Raw genomic sequence first — 15,256 nt, 5'->3', positions numbered from 1 at the left:
GGGAAATCCCTGAGCAAAGAGAATGAACGATTTGTTCAGTAGTGTTCTCCTGCATGGTATCCCTTCCACAGGCATGGACCCCAGGGTGGCTTCTTTTCCTCACCCCTTACACCTCCAACCTTGAGCCTCTCTCATCCAGCCGTCACCAAAGCACTGTTTGCAGTGAGTCTTCCACGTGTTACACAACTCACAGATTTGTAGGAGAAAGTGCAAAATCATGACACACAGCACCTTAAAGAAAGGGGGTTTTTTACGGGCCCTTGTCCCAAGCCAGGTCGTTGGCCCCCAGCCTCCACACTTGCTAACTTGTCAAACTCTTGGTTCCCAAGACAAATCACTGTCAAAGAACCTCAGTATTAATTAATAAGCATTTTCACTTTGTCCATAGTTGTCTGAAAATACAAAAAACCCTGAGGTGTTTAATTTATACTCCTAAAGTAGTTCATTTGCCTCCCTGGAAAGGCACAACTCAATCTCATTTTAGGAGTTTACACTTTTTCCCATAAGCCATCTCTTTATCAACTATCATGACAATGCTTTGTACGCATAGTTTTGTTGGAAATAAATTCAACCTTATAAAATGTGCTCATTAGAAATCCTTTTTATGCCAAGGATGATTCTAAAATATTTTATATACCTTCTTACTTCTTTTATATATCTTCTCATGCTTTTTATATATTTTATATATCTTCTCATGCTTTTTATATATTTTATATATCTTCTCATGCTTTTATGAGACTGTTGTATTAGAGACCACTCCTTACATCTGAGCCTGCAAAGTCAAAGTGTAGTTGCATTCCTTATCTAAAATATGATAGAAGCCTTTTTATGGCACATCACATACCCCCAGATATTCAAGAAAATATCTAGAGTTGTTCCTATGGATTTTGTTTCCTACAATATTTAGCCTAGATGACATTAAAAGATCCATTTTAATTCAACACACCCAGAATTGATCTTCCAAAGAAAATATTAAAATGACTCTAAATGCATTCAGAAACTCAAAGATAAACAGAAACAGCTGCTAAATGTCTCACAAGCCAGTCTGAGATTCGTTTCAATTACCCAACAAAAGGTACATCAGGTGTCTCAGAGCTCTTTCAAGTTAAAGTTTATGTCTATTAGATATAAGCCTAGAGGCAAGTGTGAATGCTCTCCAGTTGTTACCTCCTTTATGTCTGATGACATTTTCCTAATTCCCTGTTTAATTTTATTTTAACTTTTATAGATAGTTGTGAAGTGAGCAAGTTCTAACAGTTTACATGACATTCAGTACCTGTGTTAAGGTTAATTTGACTTCCTATTGAAACATTTTTTATTATTATTATACTTTAAGTTCTGGGGTACATGTGCAGGATGTGCAGGCTTATTACATAGGTGTACATGTGCCATGGTGGTTTGCTGCATCCATCACCCCTGAAATCTTCTTAATGTTGAGATTATTTTCCAAACCTTTCTATTTTTCTGGTTGCCCTTTTTCCCGAACAAGAAAAATGAAATATAATCTAAACACTAAACACTCTAATGCTTCTAACACATCAATCTATATAAAGCAAGTCAGTTTGCCCCTCATACAAGAGGTAACTGTATAGAAAGTTCCAAAATAAAAAAAAGTTTCCATACCGTTCTCAAGTCCTTCACCCAAATCCCAATGACAATATTATTGTGAGCCTTCAGAGTGTATGCACTCTGTGTATTCTTATAGAGGTATAAGAATTTGATTTTTATATGCTACATCAAGATCAGCAGTCTACAACACATAAGGCCAACAGCAGTTACCCAGTACTTCCTTTTCCTATCCACACAGCTGAGAATACATGTAATGTCTCCCTTCCCCCAACACACACATTCACAGACCTGCATGTTATCATATGCCCTGCCTCCTCTCATGGAGGCCAACATGCAGATACACATCAACCATCTCATCTAACCCCCAACATACCAAAAAACAGACTGTCTACTAGGTGGACTATACCGTGTAATCACCATTCTTGAGCCCCTATCATGTGCCTCCTCCAGAGGCTGTGTATATTATTTAATTTGGTCCTTACAACCACCTATGAAGTAGATAAACTACACTAGCTTTATGGAAGATGATAATGAGACTCAGAAAATGATGGCAACCTGCCCAGTTGAAGGTGGGATCACTGTGCCACATTATGAAAGTGTAGCAACTTTTCCTAGAGATAAAAATAACTTGTGAACACCATTATAAACCTTTAAGAGTGTTCACATTTTTTATTTTGGTGAAAACATCTTCATATTGAATATTGCTTTAAAAATCTAACAAAAAAATAAAATTTAAAACTGGATTTCTCTTTGATTCTTTGAAGTATTGATTGCAATGCTATTCATTTGAGTAGCATGGAACCCTGGAACCTCCGCCTCCAGGGTTCAAGTGATTCTCCTGACTCAGCCTCCCTACTAGCTGGGACTACAGGTGCAAGCCACCACACCAAGATAATTTTTGTATTTTCGGTAGAGACAGGGTTTGACTATGTTGGCCAGGATGGTCTCAATCTCTTAACCTCGTGATCCACATGCCTCAGCCTCCCAAGTGCTGGGATTACAGGCGTGAGCCACAGAGCCTGGCTGAAAGGAGTTTTTAAATGTGGATTATTTGACTTGCAAGAAGACAGAAACCCAACTCATTTTAACTTAGAAGAAAGGAAGAATTTGGGAGGAGGCTCATGGAAACAGTGTGAAAGTCAGGAAAATGGATGAGTGAGTCTCTTGGAGGCCCGAGGGCCTCAAGTGCTACTAGAACTTTTTCTCTGAAAGTCTCCCCACCTTGCCTCTCTATGTCAGCTTTATTCCCTCCCACAGACTCCCCTCCTGCCCCTCAGGCATGACCACTGAAAGCTCTCAGGCTTTCATTTTCTGCTTCAGCACCAGAAAGGTAGTTCCATCCAGCATGATGAAACCTCAGGGAAGGACTTCAATTCACTTGGCCTAAGTCATGTTCCCACCCCTGCCATCAGGACATGGCATGATTGACAGCCCAAGTGAGGGACAAAGGAAAATCCTGTTTGGATATTTCTCTAAAAGAAAGAAGTTGTTGTTCCACTACAGAAAGTCAACCTTTAAAAAATGGTTTTAAAACTTTGATTATATTTTTAGCAGATGGTGAATCTATAAAATTTAAGCAATAAACTCAAATTCTGAAGACATATGGAAATATGGTACAAAGCAGGTGCTTTGCCTCTGATGTAACGTCTAAGCTGCAGAATGATGAATTAAGGGAAATGACAGGTTAGGTCCTTAATCATATTTTACCCAAAGAAGCACTCTTAAGATGTTCAAATCCAGTTTTTCCTCCCCAAGACTTAAGTTTTGAATAAACATTAAGTGATATATCTGTTTTTGTCCCATTCACTGCCCTCAAATCGCTGTTTTTAAGACTGCTTAATGTCATTGTAAAAATGAACACTTTCTTAAACGTAGTGATCCCCTGAACAATGTAACTTCTGAAGCTCTTCTGCCACCACTCAAACCTCTAGAAACTCATTAAATGCAAGTTTATGCACTTTTTTTTATACCGACACAACAGAGTATATCTGACTTAGAAAAAATCCTAAGCAGATAACTCAGGAAACTAGAGAATTTTTCCCTGAAAGTAAAACCATCATACTCTCATTAAAAACTATAAACACATTTCTAATTTCTGCTTTTATTTTATTCTGACCAACAAATAAAAAAGGAGGATCGGGACAGGTCAAAATAAGCTGTTCTTTTTCTTACTATCTCAAAGAAGAACCTCGAAATCCAGATTTCTACGAATAAAGGAAAGCAATGGTTTGTGAAAGTGTATCTTCCCAAAGTTACACTTTTTAGATCCAAAAGGTGTGGTTTTTATTACATCTAGCCCAGATACCCAGTAATCGCTCACTTTGCAGTTATCCCATCATGATATAGCTGGGCGCATGCTAACAAGGGTAAAGAATGTGTAATAGTCTGTTTTCACGGTGCTGATAAAGACATACCCGAAACTGGGCAATTTACAAAATAAAGAGGTTTAATGTATTTCCAGTTATACATGGCTGGAGAGGTCTCACAAGCATGGCAGAAGGCAAGAAGGAGCAAGACACATCTTACATGGTGGCAGAGAAGAGAGAACTTGTGCAGGGGAACTCCACTTTATAAAACCACAGATCTCATAAGACTTATGGGAACAGCACTGGAAAGACCCGCTCCCATGATTCAGTTACCTCTCACTGGGTACACGTGTGAACTGTAGGAGCTACAATTCAAGATGAGGAGATTTATGGGGGTCACAGGAAACCATATCAGCGGGCAAAAGAGAAATTCCTGAGAAATACACAGGTACAATAAGTGTAGATCTGACCTCTAGACAACCTTCCTGGGATGGTGCTAATGAGCAGTGCAGCCACTAGGTAGAGTCAGTATCCAACACTGGCCCATGCATGCACGCAAAGGGAAACTATTAGTCTGTTTTCACACTGCTGATAAAGACATACCCAAGATTGGGCAAGTTACGAAAGAAAGACATTTAAATGGACGTAAGGTTCCACACTACTGAGGATGCCTCATTATCATGGCGGAAGGTAAGGAGGAGCAAATCACATCTTACTTGGTTGGCAGCAGGCAAAAAGGGCTTGTTCAGGAACCACCACCACCCGCCCCAGCCCATAATGACCATCAGATCTTGTGAGACTTACTCACTATCACAAGAACAGCACAGAAAAGACCTGCCCCCATGATTCAACTTCCTCCCACTGGGTCCCTCCCACAACACGTGGAAATTCAATATGAGATTTGGGTGAGAACACAGCAAAACCATATTAGGGAGGGTCCCACAAGCCTGGGGTGGGAAACAGGCAGGGAAAAGGCAGGGTCTTAAGGCAGAAGCGGGAAAATTAGACAAAGAAAAAAGGTGATGACTTAAGACAGAGGTGAAAACGTCAAGAAAAAATCCAACATCATAAAAACCCAATGCAGAATTCTCCAGGTGCAGCTGGCCCATTCTCTTTCAGCAGCCTGCTCTGCCTCATCTTTCAGAGTGTCCTGTCCCTTTAAATAAACTCTCTGCTTCCACTTTCCCTTCAAGTAAAGCTTTCTGCTGTCTTTGAACTGGCTAAAACCTTTCTCCCAAGACTATTAAGAACTGAGGAGTCCCACACTTCTGGGCAACACTGTTGAAGGAAGGCTCCATGTGCTCAAAACTTTAACTGGGTCACACATTAGAGCTTCAGTCTGGTGAAAACTGCTTGGAACCTAGTGAGTGCTCACTATGTATTTGTTCACTTAATGAAGTATGTGAAAAAGAAGCACAGGATAGAGTGAGAGCATGAAGCAGGGAGTCCCAACCAAATCTGGAGGCTCAGTGTGGGTTAAGCTGAAATCTGGAAACTAAAGAGGAGAAGACAAGAAATAGGAAGAAAGAAAAGGAAGAGGAGAAGGTGGGAGAATTTTCTTCAGAGAAAACAACTAATGGCAGCAAACTTCAAGGAAGGAAGCTTGATCCTTCCTAAGGAATTAAAAATAGCTCTGGCCAGGGGAGTGGGAGGGTAGTGACTGAGAGACAAGTAGGCAAAGGTCAGATCATGCAAGGTTTCGGAACCTTTAGGTGGGCATTATAACTTTGTCCTAAGAGCAATAGAAAACCACTGAAGGATTTTAGTAGAGGAATGGTATGCTCAGATTTATGTTTTTTTAAGTGATCATAGGGGCAGTACGGAGGGGAAAAACAAATCCTAGGATTCTATAGTTTCCTCAACACTCAATTTAGCATTAAAAATGTCTGCCCAGAAGTTTCTGGAATTTGACTTAGCTATACGGAAGAACTTCTGGGGAGAAGAATTTTAAGAACTAGGATTAGGTTACTGATAGAAGACATGAATTTTCATTCATTGGAAATGGTGATAGGCAGAACTCTTAAGATTACCTTCTTCCTTGATTACTCACATGAATATGTCAACATTACATGGCAAAAGAGATTTGGCAAATGTAATGAGTAATTAATCAGTTCACTTTAGAAAGAGGAGGTGATCACAGTAGGCCTAACCTGATCACATGAGTTTAACCACTGCTAGGACGGAAAGTTCATGAAGCAAGGAACTAATAATGGCATCTATAAGCTGAGAATGGTCCCCAGTCAGCAGCTAGCAAGAAAATGGGGATCTCAGTCCCATAGTTGCAAACTGAATTCTGGCAATAACCTAAATAAGCTTGAAATCAGATTCTTCCCCTGAGGCTCCAGGTAAGAGCTCTACCCAGCAGACACCTAGACTTCAGCCTTGTGAGACCCCAGGCAGAGAAACTTGTTGAGCCCTCATGGACTTCGGACCTACAGAACTGTGATATAGTAAATGCCCCTAGTCTTAAACAAGTGAATACATGGTAATCTGTTATGCACAAATAGAAACTGATACATACATCTGTAAACACTGTCTTAATGTGATCCTCTGAGAATAATTAGTTGAAATTATATTACTGTGTGTCTGTTAGGTTGTTTTGCTATATCTTAAAAAAGAAAGACTCTTACTTGGCTCATTTGGGCTCCTATAGCAAAGTGCTATAGACTAAGTGGCTTATAAATAACAGAAATTTATTTCTCACTGTTCTGGATGCTGGAACTCTGATATCAGAGTGCCAGCATTGTTGGGTTCTGGAGAGGCCGCTCTACCAGGTTGCAGGCTGCCATCTACTCACTGTATCTTCACATGGTGGAAAGACAGTGAGAGAGCTCTCTGGGCTCTCTTTAAAATTAGAGAGCTCTCTGGGCTCTCTAATAAAATTAGTTCACTAATTTTATTCTTGAGAACTCTACCCTCATAACTTAATCACCTCCCAAGGGCCCCACCTCCGAATACCACCACGTTGGAGGTTAAAATTTCAACATATGAATTTGATAGGCTGGGTGGACACGAAAATTCAATCCATAACAGAAAGCAATAATCATTTATTGAACTTTCTATTGTGGTGGTTTTCATTCTGCAAATACTCTCCTAAGAAGCATTTAGTTCACTTCTGCTCACTTTGCAAGTATTCTACAAGATTGCATGACGTGAAGAAGATGTTAAGGCCAGAAAATGTAAGGCATTGCTCCAGACCTTGACGCCACATCTTGTCCTCACTTGTCACCGTCTCCTAATCCTGTAGGAAAGATTGGCCACCTCCACAAGCTAATCAATATAGTCACTTTTTCTGTGTGAAAAATAAAAGGCTGTGCCAACAAATTACTATCTCCCAGCTGCAGGTGATAAGAAAGCTTCTTTGCCTTAGCATTTGCTTATCATTGGCCAATAGGAACTGACATTTCATTATACACTAGGCTATCCAACATTCTACTCCCTCCCATTTCCCACTCCATCACCTGTGGTCTAATTACTTTTAAATTCTACCTCTTTAAAATGCAGGCTTAAGAATTAAAGTAATCTCTCAAATAATTACAGTCACTACATTTGATTAAAAATATCAGAAGAGACTGGGGAAAAAAATGACTCTTCATTAGGGTGGAACAACATCTATCATAAATCCAGAATCTTGGTAATTTAACATTAATAAGAATTTTCTATTGCTTGTCTCACAATTTGGAGGAGGAGGCACGAGCAATGTTTTCAGCAACCCAGTTTTCAGCATCCCGCTCCCCATCCATACTACCATCTGCTAGGGCCTCAGAGTCCTCCCACGTATCTGCTGCAATTACTAAGTCTCTGAGGGAAAAATATGTCATAAATAAGGTAGAGAAAGAAGTCCACTTGTAACTTCTTTGGCCTAGAAGTGATGCACATCACTTCCATTTGCATTCTACTGGCAAGAAACAATTACATAGTCACATCTAAATACAAAGGAGTTGGGAATTATAACTTGGCTCTGTGCTCAGGAGGAAGTGAGCATGGAAATTGCTGAGTCCTACCTCTGTATCCCCTACAATACAACAAGATGAAATCTATGAATGACTCATAAATTTTGGTTATCACTGTTAGTAATTCACCTTTATCATAGATTTAGAAATATGTAGTTCCAATTACTGCTGTTGCATAACAAAGCTTAGCACCATAAAGCAACTGTTTTATTAAGCTTTTGGATTTTGTGGGCCGCAAATTCAAAAAAAAGGCACAGAGGGGATAGTTTGTTTCTGCTCTGTGATGTGTGGTGCCTCAGCAGGGGATGATTCAACAGCAAAGGGCTGGAATCACGTAGAGGAATCTTTACTCACAGGGCTGGCAGCTGATGTTGGCCATCAGTTAAAACCCCAAGTAAAGCTATTTACCTAATGCATGACATCTCAGGTGCTTGGACTTTTTCACCATGGAGTAGCCTGAGAGAGTCAAATTTCTCACATGGAAGCCCAGAGTTTCAAAAACAAATGCCCCAGTGAACAGGCTATGTGCCCTTTTATGACCCATCTTCAGCCACTTCTGCTGTGCTCTACTGGTCTAAGAATTCCTAAGTCCACCCTAATTCAAAGAGAGGAGACATAGACCCAAATCCTAATGGGAAGTTGTTTACCAAGGTCACATTGCAGAAGGGTATGTGCAATGGGAGATACTGTGACGTCTAATTTTGGAAAATATAATCTCCCACATACATTATCTTAGAATCACTGAATGTCAGTGTTTGAAAGGACTTAGTACTTTATAGAACAACAGTCAGCAAACAATAGCCCACTGCCAGTTTTTGTAAACAAGGTTTAACTGAAATACAGCCATGCCTATTTGTTAGCAAATGTGAGTAGTTGCAAAAGATGCCATATGACGTACAAAGGCAAAAGTTTTTATTATCTGGCCTTTTACAGAAAGAGTTTGCATCATCCGTAGATAGAATATCAATTAAACATGTGGGCCGTGATGTTAAACTACCAGGTTTTTAAATCTCAGTTCTGAAAGTGGCCAGTTATGTGGCTTTGAACAAGCTACTCAACTTCTCTAGGCTGCCATTTTCCCACCTTCATAACTGGGGAAACAGTAAAGTCTGTAATTGAATTGTGAGCATTACATGAAATAGTCAATGAAAAGGACATAATAAGCATTCATAAATGCTAACTTGTGCTGTAGAATTACCTTAAAGTATCAGCTAGATCAAGTGTCTATTCAAGTCATATGCTCCAGGGTCATCTGCTGCAGATTTCAACTTATCTAGTGATACAGGAAGTCCATTCTATCTTTAATCATTTTATTAGAAATTTCTTCTCCCAGGTTGAAATCTGCCCCCTTATAGCTATATGCAATTAACCCCTGTCATATCTCCTAAAGGCTCTACAAAACATCTCTTCCAAATATTAGGTCCTTTGAAAAGGGTATCTCTGAATTCATGTTATCAGAACTACACATCTTTAGTTCTTTCAATTGCCTCTCCTAAGACTGAGTTTGCATCACTTTTCCACTTTAAAATTCCCCTTAGAAGGAAATATAAAGCATTTATCCAGAAATTAGCAAAAGACTTCAGGCCTGCACATAGATCTAGATCATTGGTCCCTAAATTCTCCATAGTACATTAATGATGTGTGTTTTGTGCTGCTCAGTCTTTTTCCACCCTTTCTGCTGTAGTTGATATCTTAGGATCCTGGGGAGGGTGCTTCTTGTTGCCTTTTTATGTTCAATCTTATATAGCTCCAGCCTGTGGAAATCTTTCCAGATGTTGATAATGTAGTTTAGACTGTCCAGTGCCCTTACCAGCTGTATATCACACACACACATATTTCTGAAGGCTTGATCCAAATCATTGGTAAATATCCTATCAAGTTGAAATTAACACTATGAGTAATCTTGAACTCAATTCCAGCAACTGAATGTTACTTTAATAATTGTATTTCTTCCTTCTTGGATTTCCATTGATCTTAATCACTATTTGTTCAATCATTCTCACTTGAGGTGTCATTCCTCTTAGTGAAAGAAGTTGGAAGCAAATATAAAGGAAAACATAAGCATTTCTGTTTCTCTCTTTCAATACTACACTTTAAATCAAGATATGTGTCTGTATTACTCAGGGGTCTCCAGAGAAACAAAACCAAGAGGAGAAAGAGATTGATTTTAAGGAATTGGCTCACATGATTGTGGAAGCTTGGTAAGTCCACAATCTTCAGGGCAGGTGGGCAAGATGGAGACCCCGGGATTCTGCTCACAGAATTCCTTCTTGCTCAGTGGAGATCAGTCTTTGTTCTATTAACACCTTCATCCAACTGGATGAGGCCCATCCACATTATGGAAGGTAATTCACTTTACTCAAAGTCCAATGATTTCCAATGTGAATCGAATGCAAAAAACACCTTCACGGAAAGATCCAGAATAGTGTTTGACCAAATATCTGGTTGCCGTGGTCCAGCCAAGTTAAGTCATAAAATTAACCATCAGAGTATCTCTCTTTATAATCTTTTTTTCTTGCAATAAAAATAGCTAAGACTATAGCCTATATGAAATCTGGATTTATGTTTTGGTAATTAGTTATGTTATAATAGATGGTCTGTTGTATAAAACCACAATTAAGTGTGTGTCTGTCTGAGAAGGTAGTCATGGTGAAGTATAGCAATGACTTTTGTTACTAAATAGAAAAGTACAGCATCTTAACTGATTATTATCTGTACCTAAGAAAAAGATCAGTAGGGGGTGGGGATTGGAAAGAAGTGTGAATGCAACTCTGATTTTTAAGGTTAGCATTGCTGCAAGTTTCAGAATCCAACTTTAAAGGTATGGATATGTTTATGTTCTTTAAAGCATTCACCTATTTTTAAAATTTCACTTTTTGTATTTTAAATTTTTAAATTGACATTTTAATTTCAAATGTTATTTCTTCACATTATTTTACAAGATTATTGAAACAAATGTCTATATAAATAAGATGTCTAAGCATGAAATGCTGTTTCAAAACAATATTTGTAACAAAATGCTACTAGAATTTTTTTAAGCCAGCATGTTTTCTGTGGAAACAAGATTTTATTGTACTAGTATTTTAGTTTTGGTTTGGTTTTGTTGAGACAGGGTCTTGCTGTGCTGCCCCGACTGGAGTGCAGTGGTATAAAGACAGCTCACTGCAGCAAGCCATCCTCCCACCTCAGCCTCCCAAGTAGCTGGGACTACAGGCACACACCACCACACCCAGCTAATTTTTGTATTTTTTGTACAGATGAGATTTTGTCATGTTGCCCAGGCTGGTCGTGAGCTCCTGGGCTCAAGCAATCCTCCCTCCTGGGCCTCCCGAAGTACTGAGATTACAGGCATGAGCTATTGCACTCAGTTGTATTTTGGTTCTAAACTTTTATGAATCTAGGTTTTTAAAAAATGTGGTTTTATATTTTGGTTAACCACTTAAAATAAGTAGAAATTATTGATTTAAAGACTTTTAGAGATGTTAAGATGGTTTATGATTCCTACTAATAATTATTTTCTGTGTGAAATTCACCACTATCTTTTGTTCTGTTTTTCCCTTTTCAGGTTTGGATGTGTGGAGGAGAAATGTTTGATGTTCCGTGTTCTAGAGTTGGTCATATCTACAGGAAGTATGTTCCATACAAAGTTCCATCTGGGACCAGCCTGGCACGGGTGAGTAACTCAGCATCAGAACAGACTAGGTTCAATACAGCTTTCTGTAAACAAGAGTAACTAGCCTCACCCATGGTATATGTAATCTCTGTAAGCAAAGTAACCAGCCTCACCCGTGGCATGTGTAATTTAAGGCACAGTCTTAAAGAAGCTCTCCAATGTAGAGAGAGATCCTGTGTTTCTCACAGTCTTATTTCCATTGCTTAAAGAAGTATTAACTATTATGCTATTTCCTGTTATGATTGTTTCAAAGCATTTTCACATACATTATATTTAATCTTCACCATTACCTTCCGAGGTCTGTGTTCTTATCTTTATTTCACAGATGGGAAAATGAAGTCTGAACTAGGTGGTTGTTCATGCTCACATGAATGCCAAATAGCAGAGTAGGTCCACGGACCTGGAGCAGCCAGCTCCCTCCACCCACGTGGAATGTAACAGGGTCTGTAATAAGTCAGATGGAAAAAGGGGTAAATGGGAGATGGGAAAAGCTGGATACCCAAACTGTGCCTTCTTCTCTTTAATAACTAGGGCCAGCTCTGCCTCAAATTCTACCCCATCCTCAACATTTCAAAGTTGGCTCAGTCTTAAGATTTTTTTTCCAATATTGTTTTGAATTAAACCTTTCTTGTAAACCAGATGCAAAGATGCTTTTCTCTTCTGCCGTTTGAAACATTTTCACGCATTTTTAGGATAATGGACTCATAATACCATCTCCAAACAACACTGACAATTTCTCTGATTTCCATATTACTTTCTTCAGGGCTGGGTCAGTTTTCATCACCACAATATGTACCTGCTACTGCTCAGAATCCAAATCTAGAAAAAGAAGATTTTACCACATCTCTCTGCACACTGCTACCCTAGAAATCAACTGCTGAATTATTCATTTTGGTTCTTTTACAAATAAGCCTGCAATATATAACTATTTGGATCTTTTATATAAGGTTCACATAACAAGCTTTTGTAAAAATAAATAAACGAATTCACCAGGAATCATTAGCATATCAGTAACACAAAGGTAGAGCTTTGGTCTGTGTTAGTTACTGCTCTACTCCCAGGACCTAAAACAGGGCTTAGGGAACACTCAGATATTTGTTGAAAGAATTAACTAATCAGGAAAGCTAAGAGAGGAAAATGCTTCAGATTTAAGTTGTTACTAAAACTTAAATACTTTGTTATGAGTATAACAAAATTTTCTTTTATAGTGAATCTTCGTCAACTCTCCATTTTTCTTTAGTCAGATCCATATTCCCTAACAGCAATTAGATCTCCTAGTAATAACATACGTTACACACACCTTGAAGAGAAATACAGGCTGGGTATCCCTTATCCGAAATGCTTGGGACCAGGAGTGTTTCAGATCTTCAGATTTTTTTCCAGATTTTTGGATATTCACATACACATAATGAGATGTCTTGGGGATGAAGCCCAAGTCTAAACACATAATTTATTTATGCTTCATATACAACTTATATACATGAACTGACAGTAATTTTATACAATTTTTTTTTTTGAGACGGAGTTTCGCTCTTGTTACCCAGGCTGGAGTGCAATGGCGCGATCTCGGCTCACCGCAACCTCCGCCTCCTGGGTTCAGGCAATTCTCCTGCCTCAGCCTCCCGAGTAGCTGGGATTACAGGCACGCGCCACCATGCCCAGCTAATTTTTTGTATTTTTAGTAGAGACGGGGTTTCACCATGTTGGTGGTGGTCTCGATCTCTTGACCTCGTGTTCCACCCGCCTCGGCCTCCCAAAGTGCTGGGATTACAGGCGTGAGCCACCGTGCCTGGCCTTATACGATATTTTTAATAATTTTGTGCATGAAACCACATTTGTGTTAGTTTGATGTTCTTATATGTGTGGAATTTTCTACTTGTCACATCATGTTAGCACTCAAAGAATTTTGGATTATGGAACATTTTGGCTTTTGTATTTTCAGATTAGGGATGTTCAACCTGTCATATTCCTCCTTCCCTAACTAAATTAAAATTTTAATTCGATGCTAATAACATAGTCCTCTAAGTATCTGTAGAAATATACTACTTGAAATGAAAAAACAGTCACAAAATCATAAAGTAATTAAAGAGCTACATCTTGGGTAAGGAAATATGGTTTGATTTAGTCATAAGACATAAGACACATGAATCAGAAAAAGAGATTTCACAGGAAAGTAAATGATTGAACAATTTAGAGTACATGTCACCAATCAGCCAAGTAGATATAATAAATCATAACAGTTTAAAATATCATAAGGATAACGATAGTCTCTCATGTATCCACTTTTATTCACTCATATGCTCCCCTGCTTGTGCTCTGAAAAGAACCATTCACTTGTAAGAAAATGGGTGTGTGTGTATGCTTGGTTCATAGTGAAAAGTAGAGTGTGAAAGCTTGCGGCGGGGGGAACTGTTGTGCTGATCCAAAAGGACCTATTTTCAAAAAAGAAAATTGTTTATATACTTTCAAGAAAGAAAAAAAGGACTTTTTCAAGGACTGTCAAATGTAGAGAAACTGGGGTTGGCACATAAAACTTCCAGGAAAAAGTGAATATTTATTCAAATGAAAAAAGTCCATAATTCTGAATTTTAATCTTTTCCACTCAAATTGTACTTCAGGGTTCATTTTTATTTTTTTTCTAAACTGCTAGAGCAATCAGAAAGTCATAAATATTGAAACTTGCCTGTCACTCTGAGGAATATTTTATGGTTTTTTTAAGTGTAAAAAAATACATTAAAATGAAAAACAATTCTGATATTTTGTGAGAGCACCTCGACTACCTTGCTACACACTACATTATTACATATCATCAAAAGTGATGAGAGACTTTATATATGCTTCAAATGCAGGGCCACGTCTCCTCGATTGGTACTTTTATCTTTCAGCCTCATCAGGAAATGGAGATGAAGGTGGAGACTTTACTCCAAAGGCTTGTTTTCTTACTCTACAAAACTCATTTAATTCTTCAAAAATGTGCACTTTTTGCATTGATGATTCTAATTCATGATTCCAAAAGACTTCTCAACTCTATAAACACACAGAGAGACACGCAAATGTGTGAAGGGCCTTAAACAGCATACCGTTGGTGTATAACATAGAAATACATTTTAAAAATTAGTTATTTAGTACCTTCTATTTTCCCGGCATTAGAATCTGGTTGGAAGAGACAAGATATCTGTATATGAAGCCGTTAGAGGACAGTACAATATAAACAATTGCTTAAATGTATCATAAAGATATGTACAGTTAGAGGGAAGAGGAGGAAGTCGCGCTGTGGCTGTGACCTTCTTCGGTTCTCTCAAATTACGAGACTTGAAAGAGAACCTTCAAGAATATGTCCACTGAATTAGCAAGTTTCATATAACAGTGGTTCCCAAACTCAGGGTGAATGACGAGAGCCAATTCCTAGCCAACATTTCACCCAGCCTCTGTGAACTAAGAAAAACAATAATCCCAAAACTAAACCTGTTCAACTTAATAACATCTTTTTTATACAGAAACTGTAAGGATTTTTTTTTTCATTTTTTATGACAGAATGCAAGTCAGTAAATTTTTTTAGTGCCTTTATTTGGCAAAAACAAAAATTAGCATCACTACGTCGTTTCCCACAAAATGTAAAAAGTTAGGACACCGGAACTTACATTTCAGCTTCATCTGGAAATCAGAGTATTCACTTGTCATTAATAAGCCTAGACAATGTTACTGAGTTAGCTCGGGCTAATGTCAGTGCACGGGGACACTGTTGTGGTGTCTTG

At 38.5% G+C, this 15,256-nt stretch overlaps 1 protein-coding gene across 1 annotated transcript in view; it reads left to right on the top strand.

Moving 5' to 3' along the window:
- The window catches only part of GALNTL6 (polypeptide N-acetylgalactosaminyltransferase like 6), a 1,235,246-nt gene that overhangs the window by 1,117,476 nt on the left and 102,514 nt on the right, over window positions 1-15,256 (top strand). The window contains exon 8 of the mRNA XM_012454670.2: window positions 11,394-11,501. Within this exon, the coding sequence (XP_012310093.1) occupies window positions 11,394-11,501 (108 nt within the window). The remainder of the gene's footprint in view (window positions 1-11,393; window positions 11,502-15,256) is intronic.

The sequence above is a fragment of the Aotus nancymaae genome, unplaced genomic scaffold (assembly GCF_030222135.1).
Source record: "Aotus nancymaae isolate 86718 unplaced genomic scaffold, 86718_ANA_hifiasm-v0.15.2.pri h1tg000115l, whole genome shotgun sequence".
Lineage (NCBI taxonomy): Eukaryota > Metazoa > Chordata > Mammalia > Primates > Aotidae > Aotus > Aotus nancymaae.
This window is presented reverse-complemented; position numbering and strand designations above follow the sequence as displayed.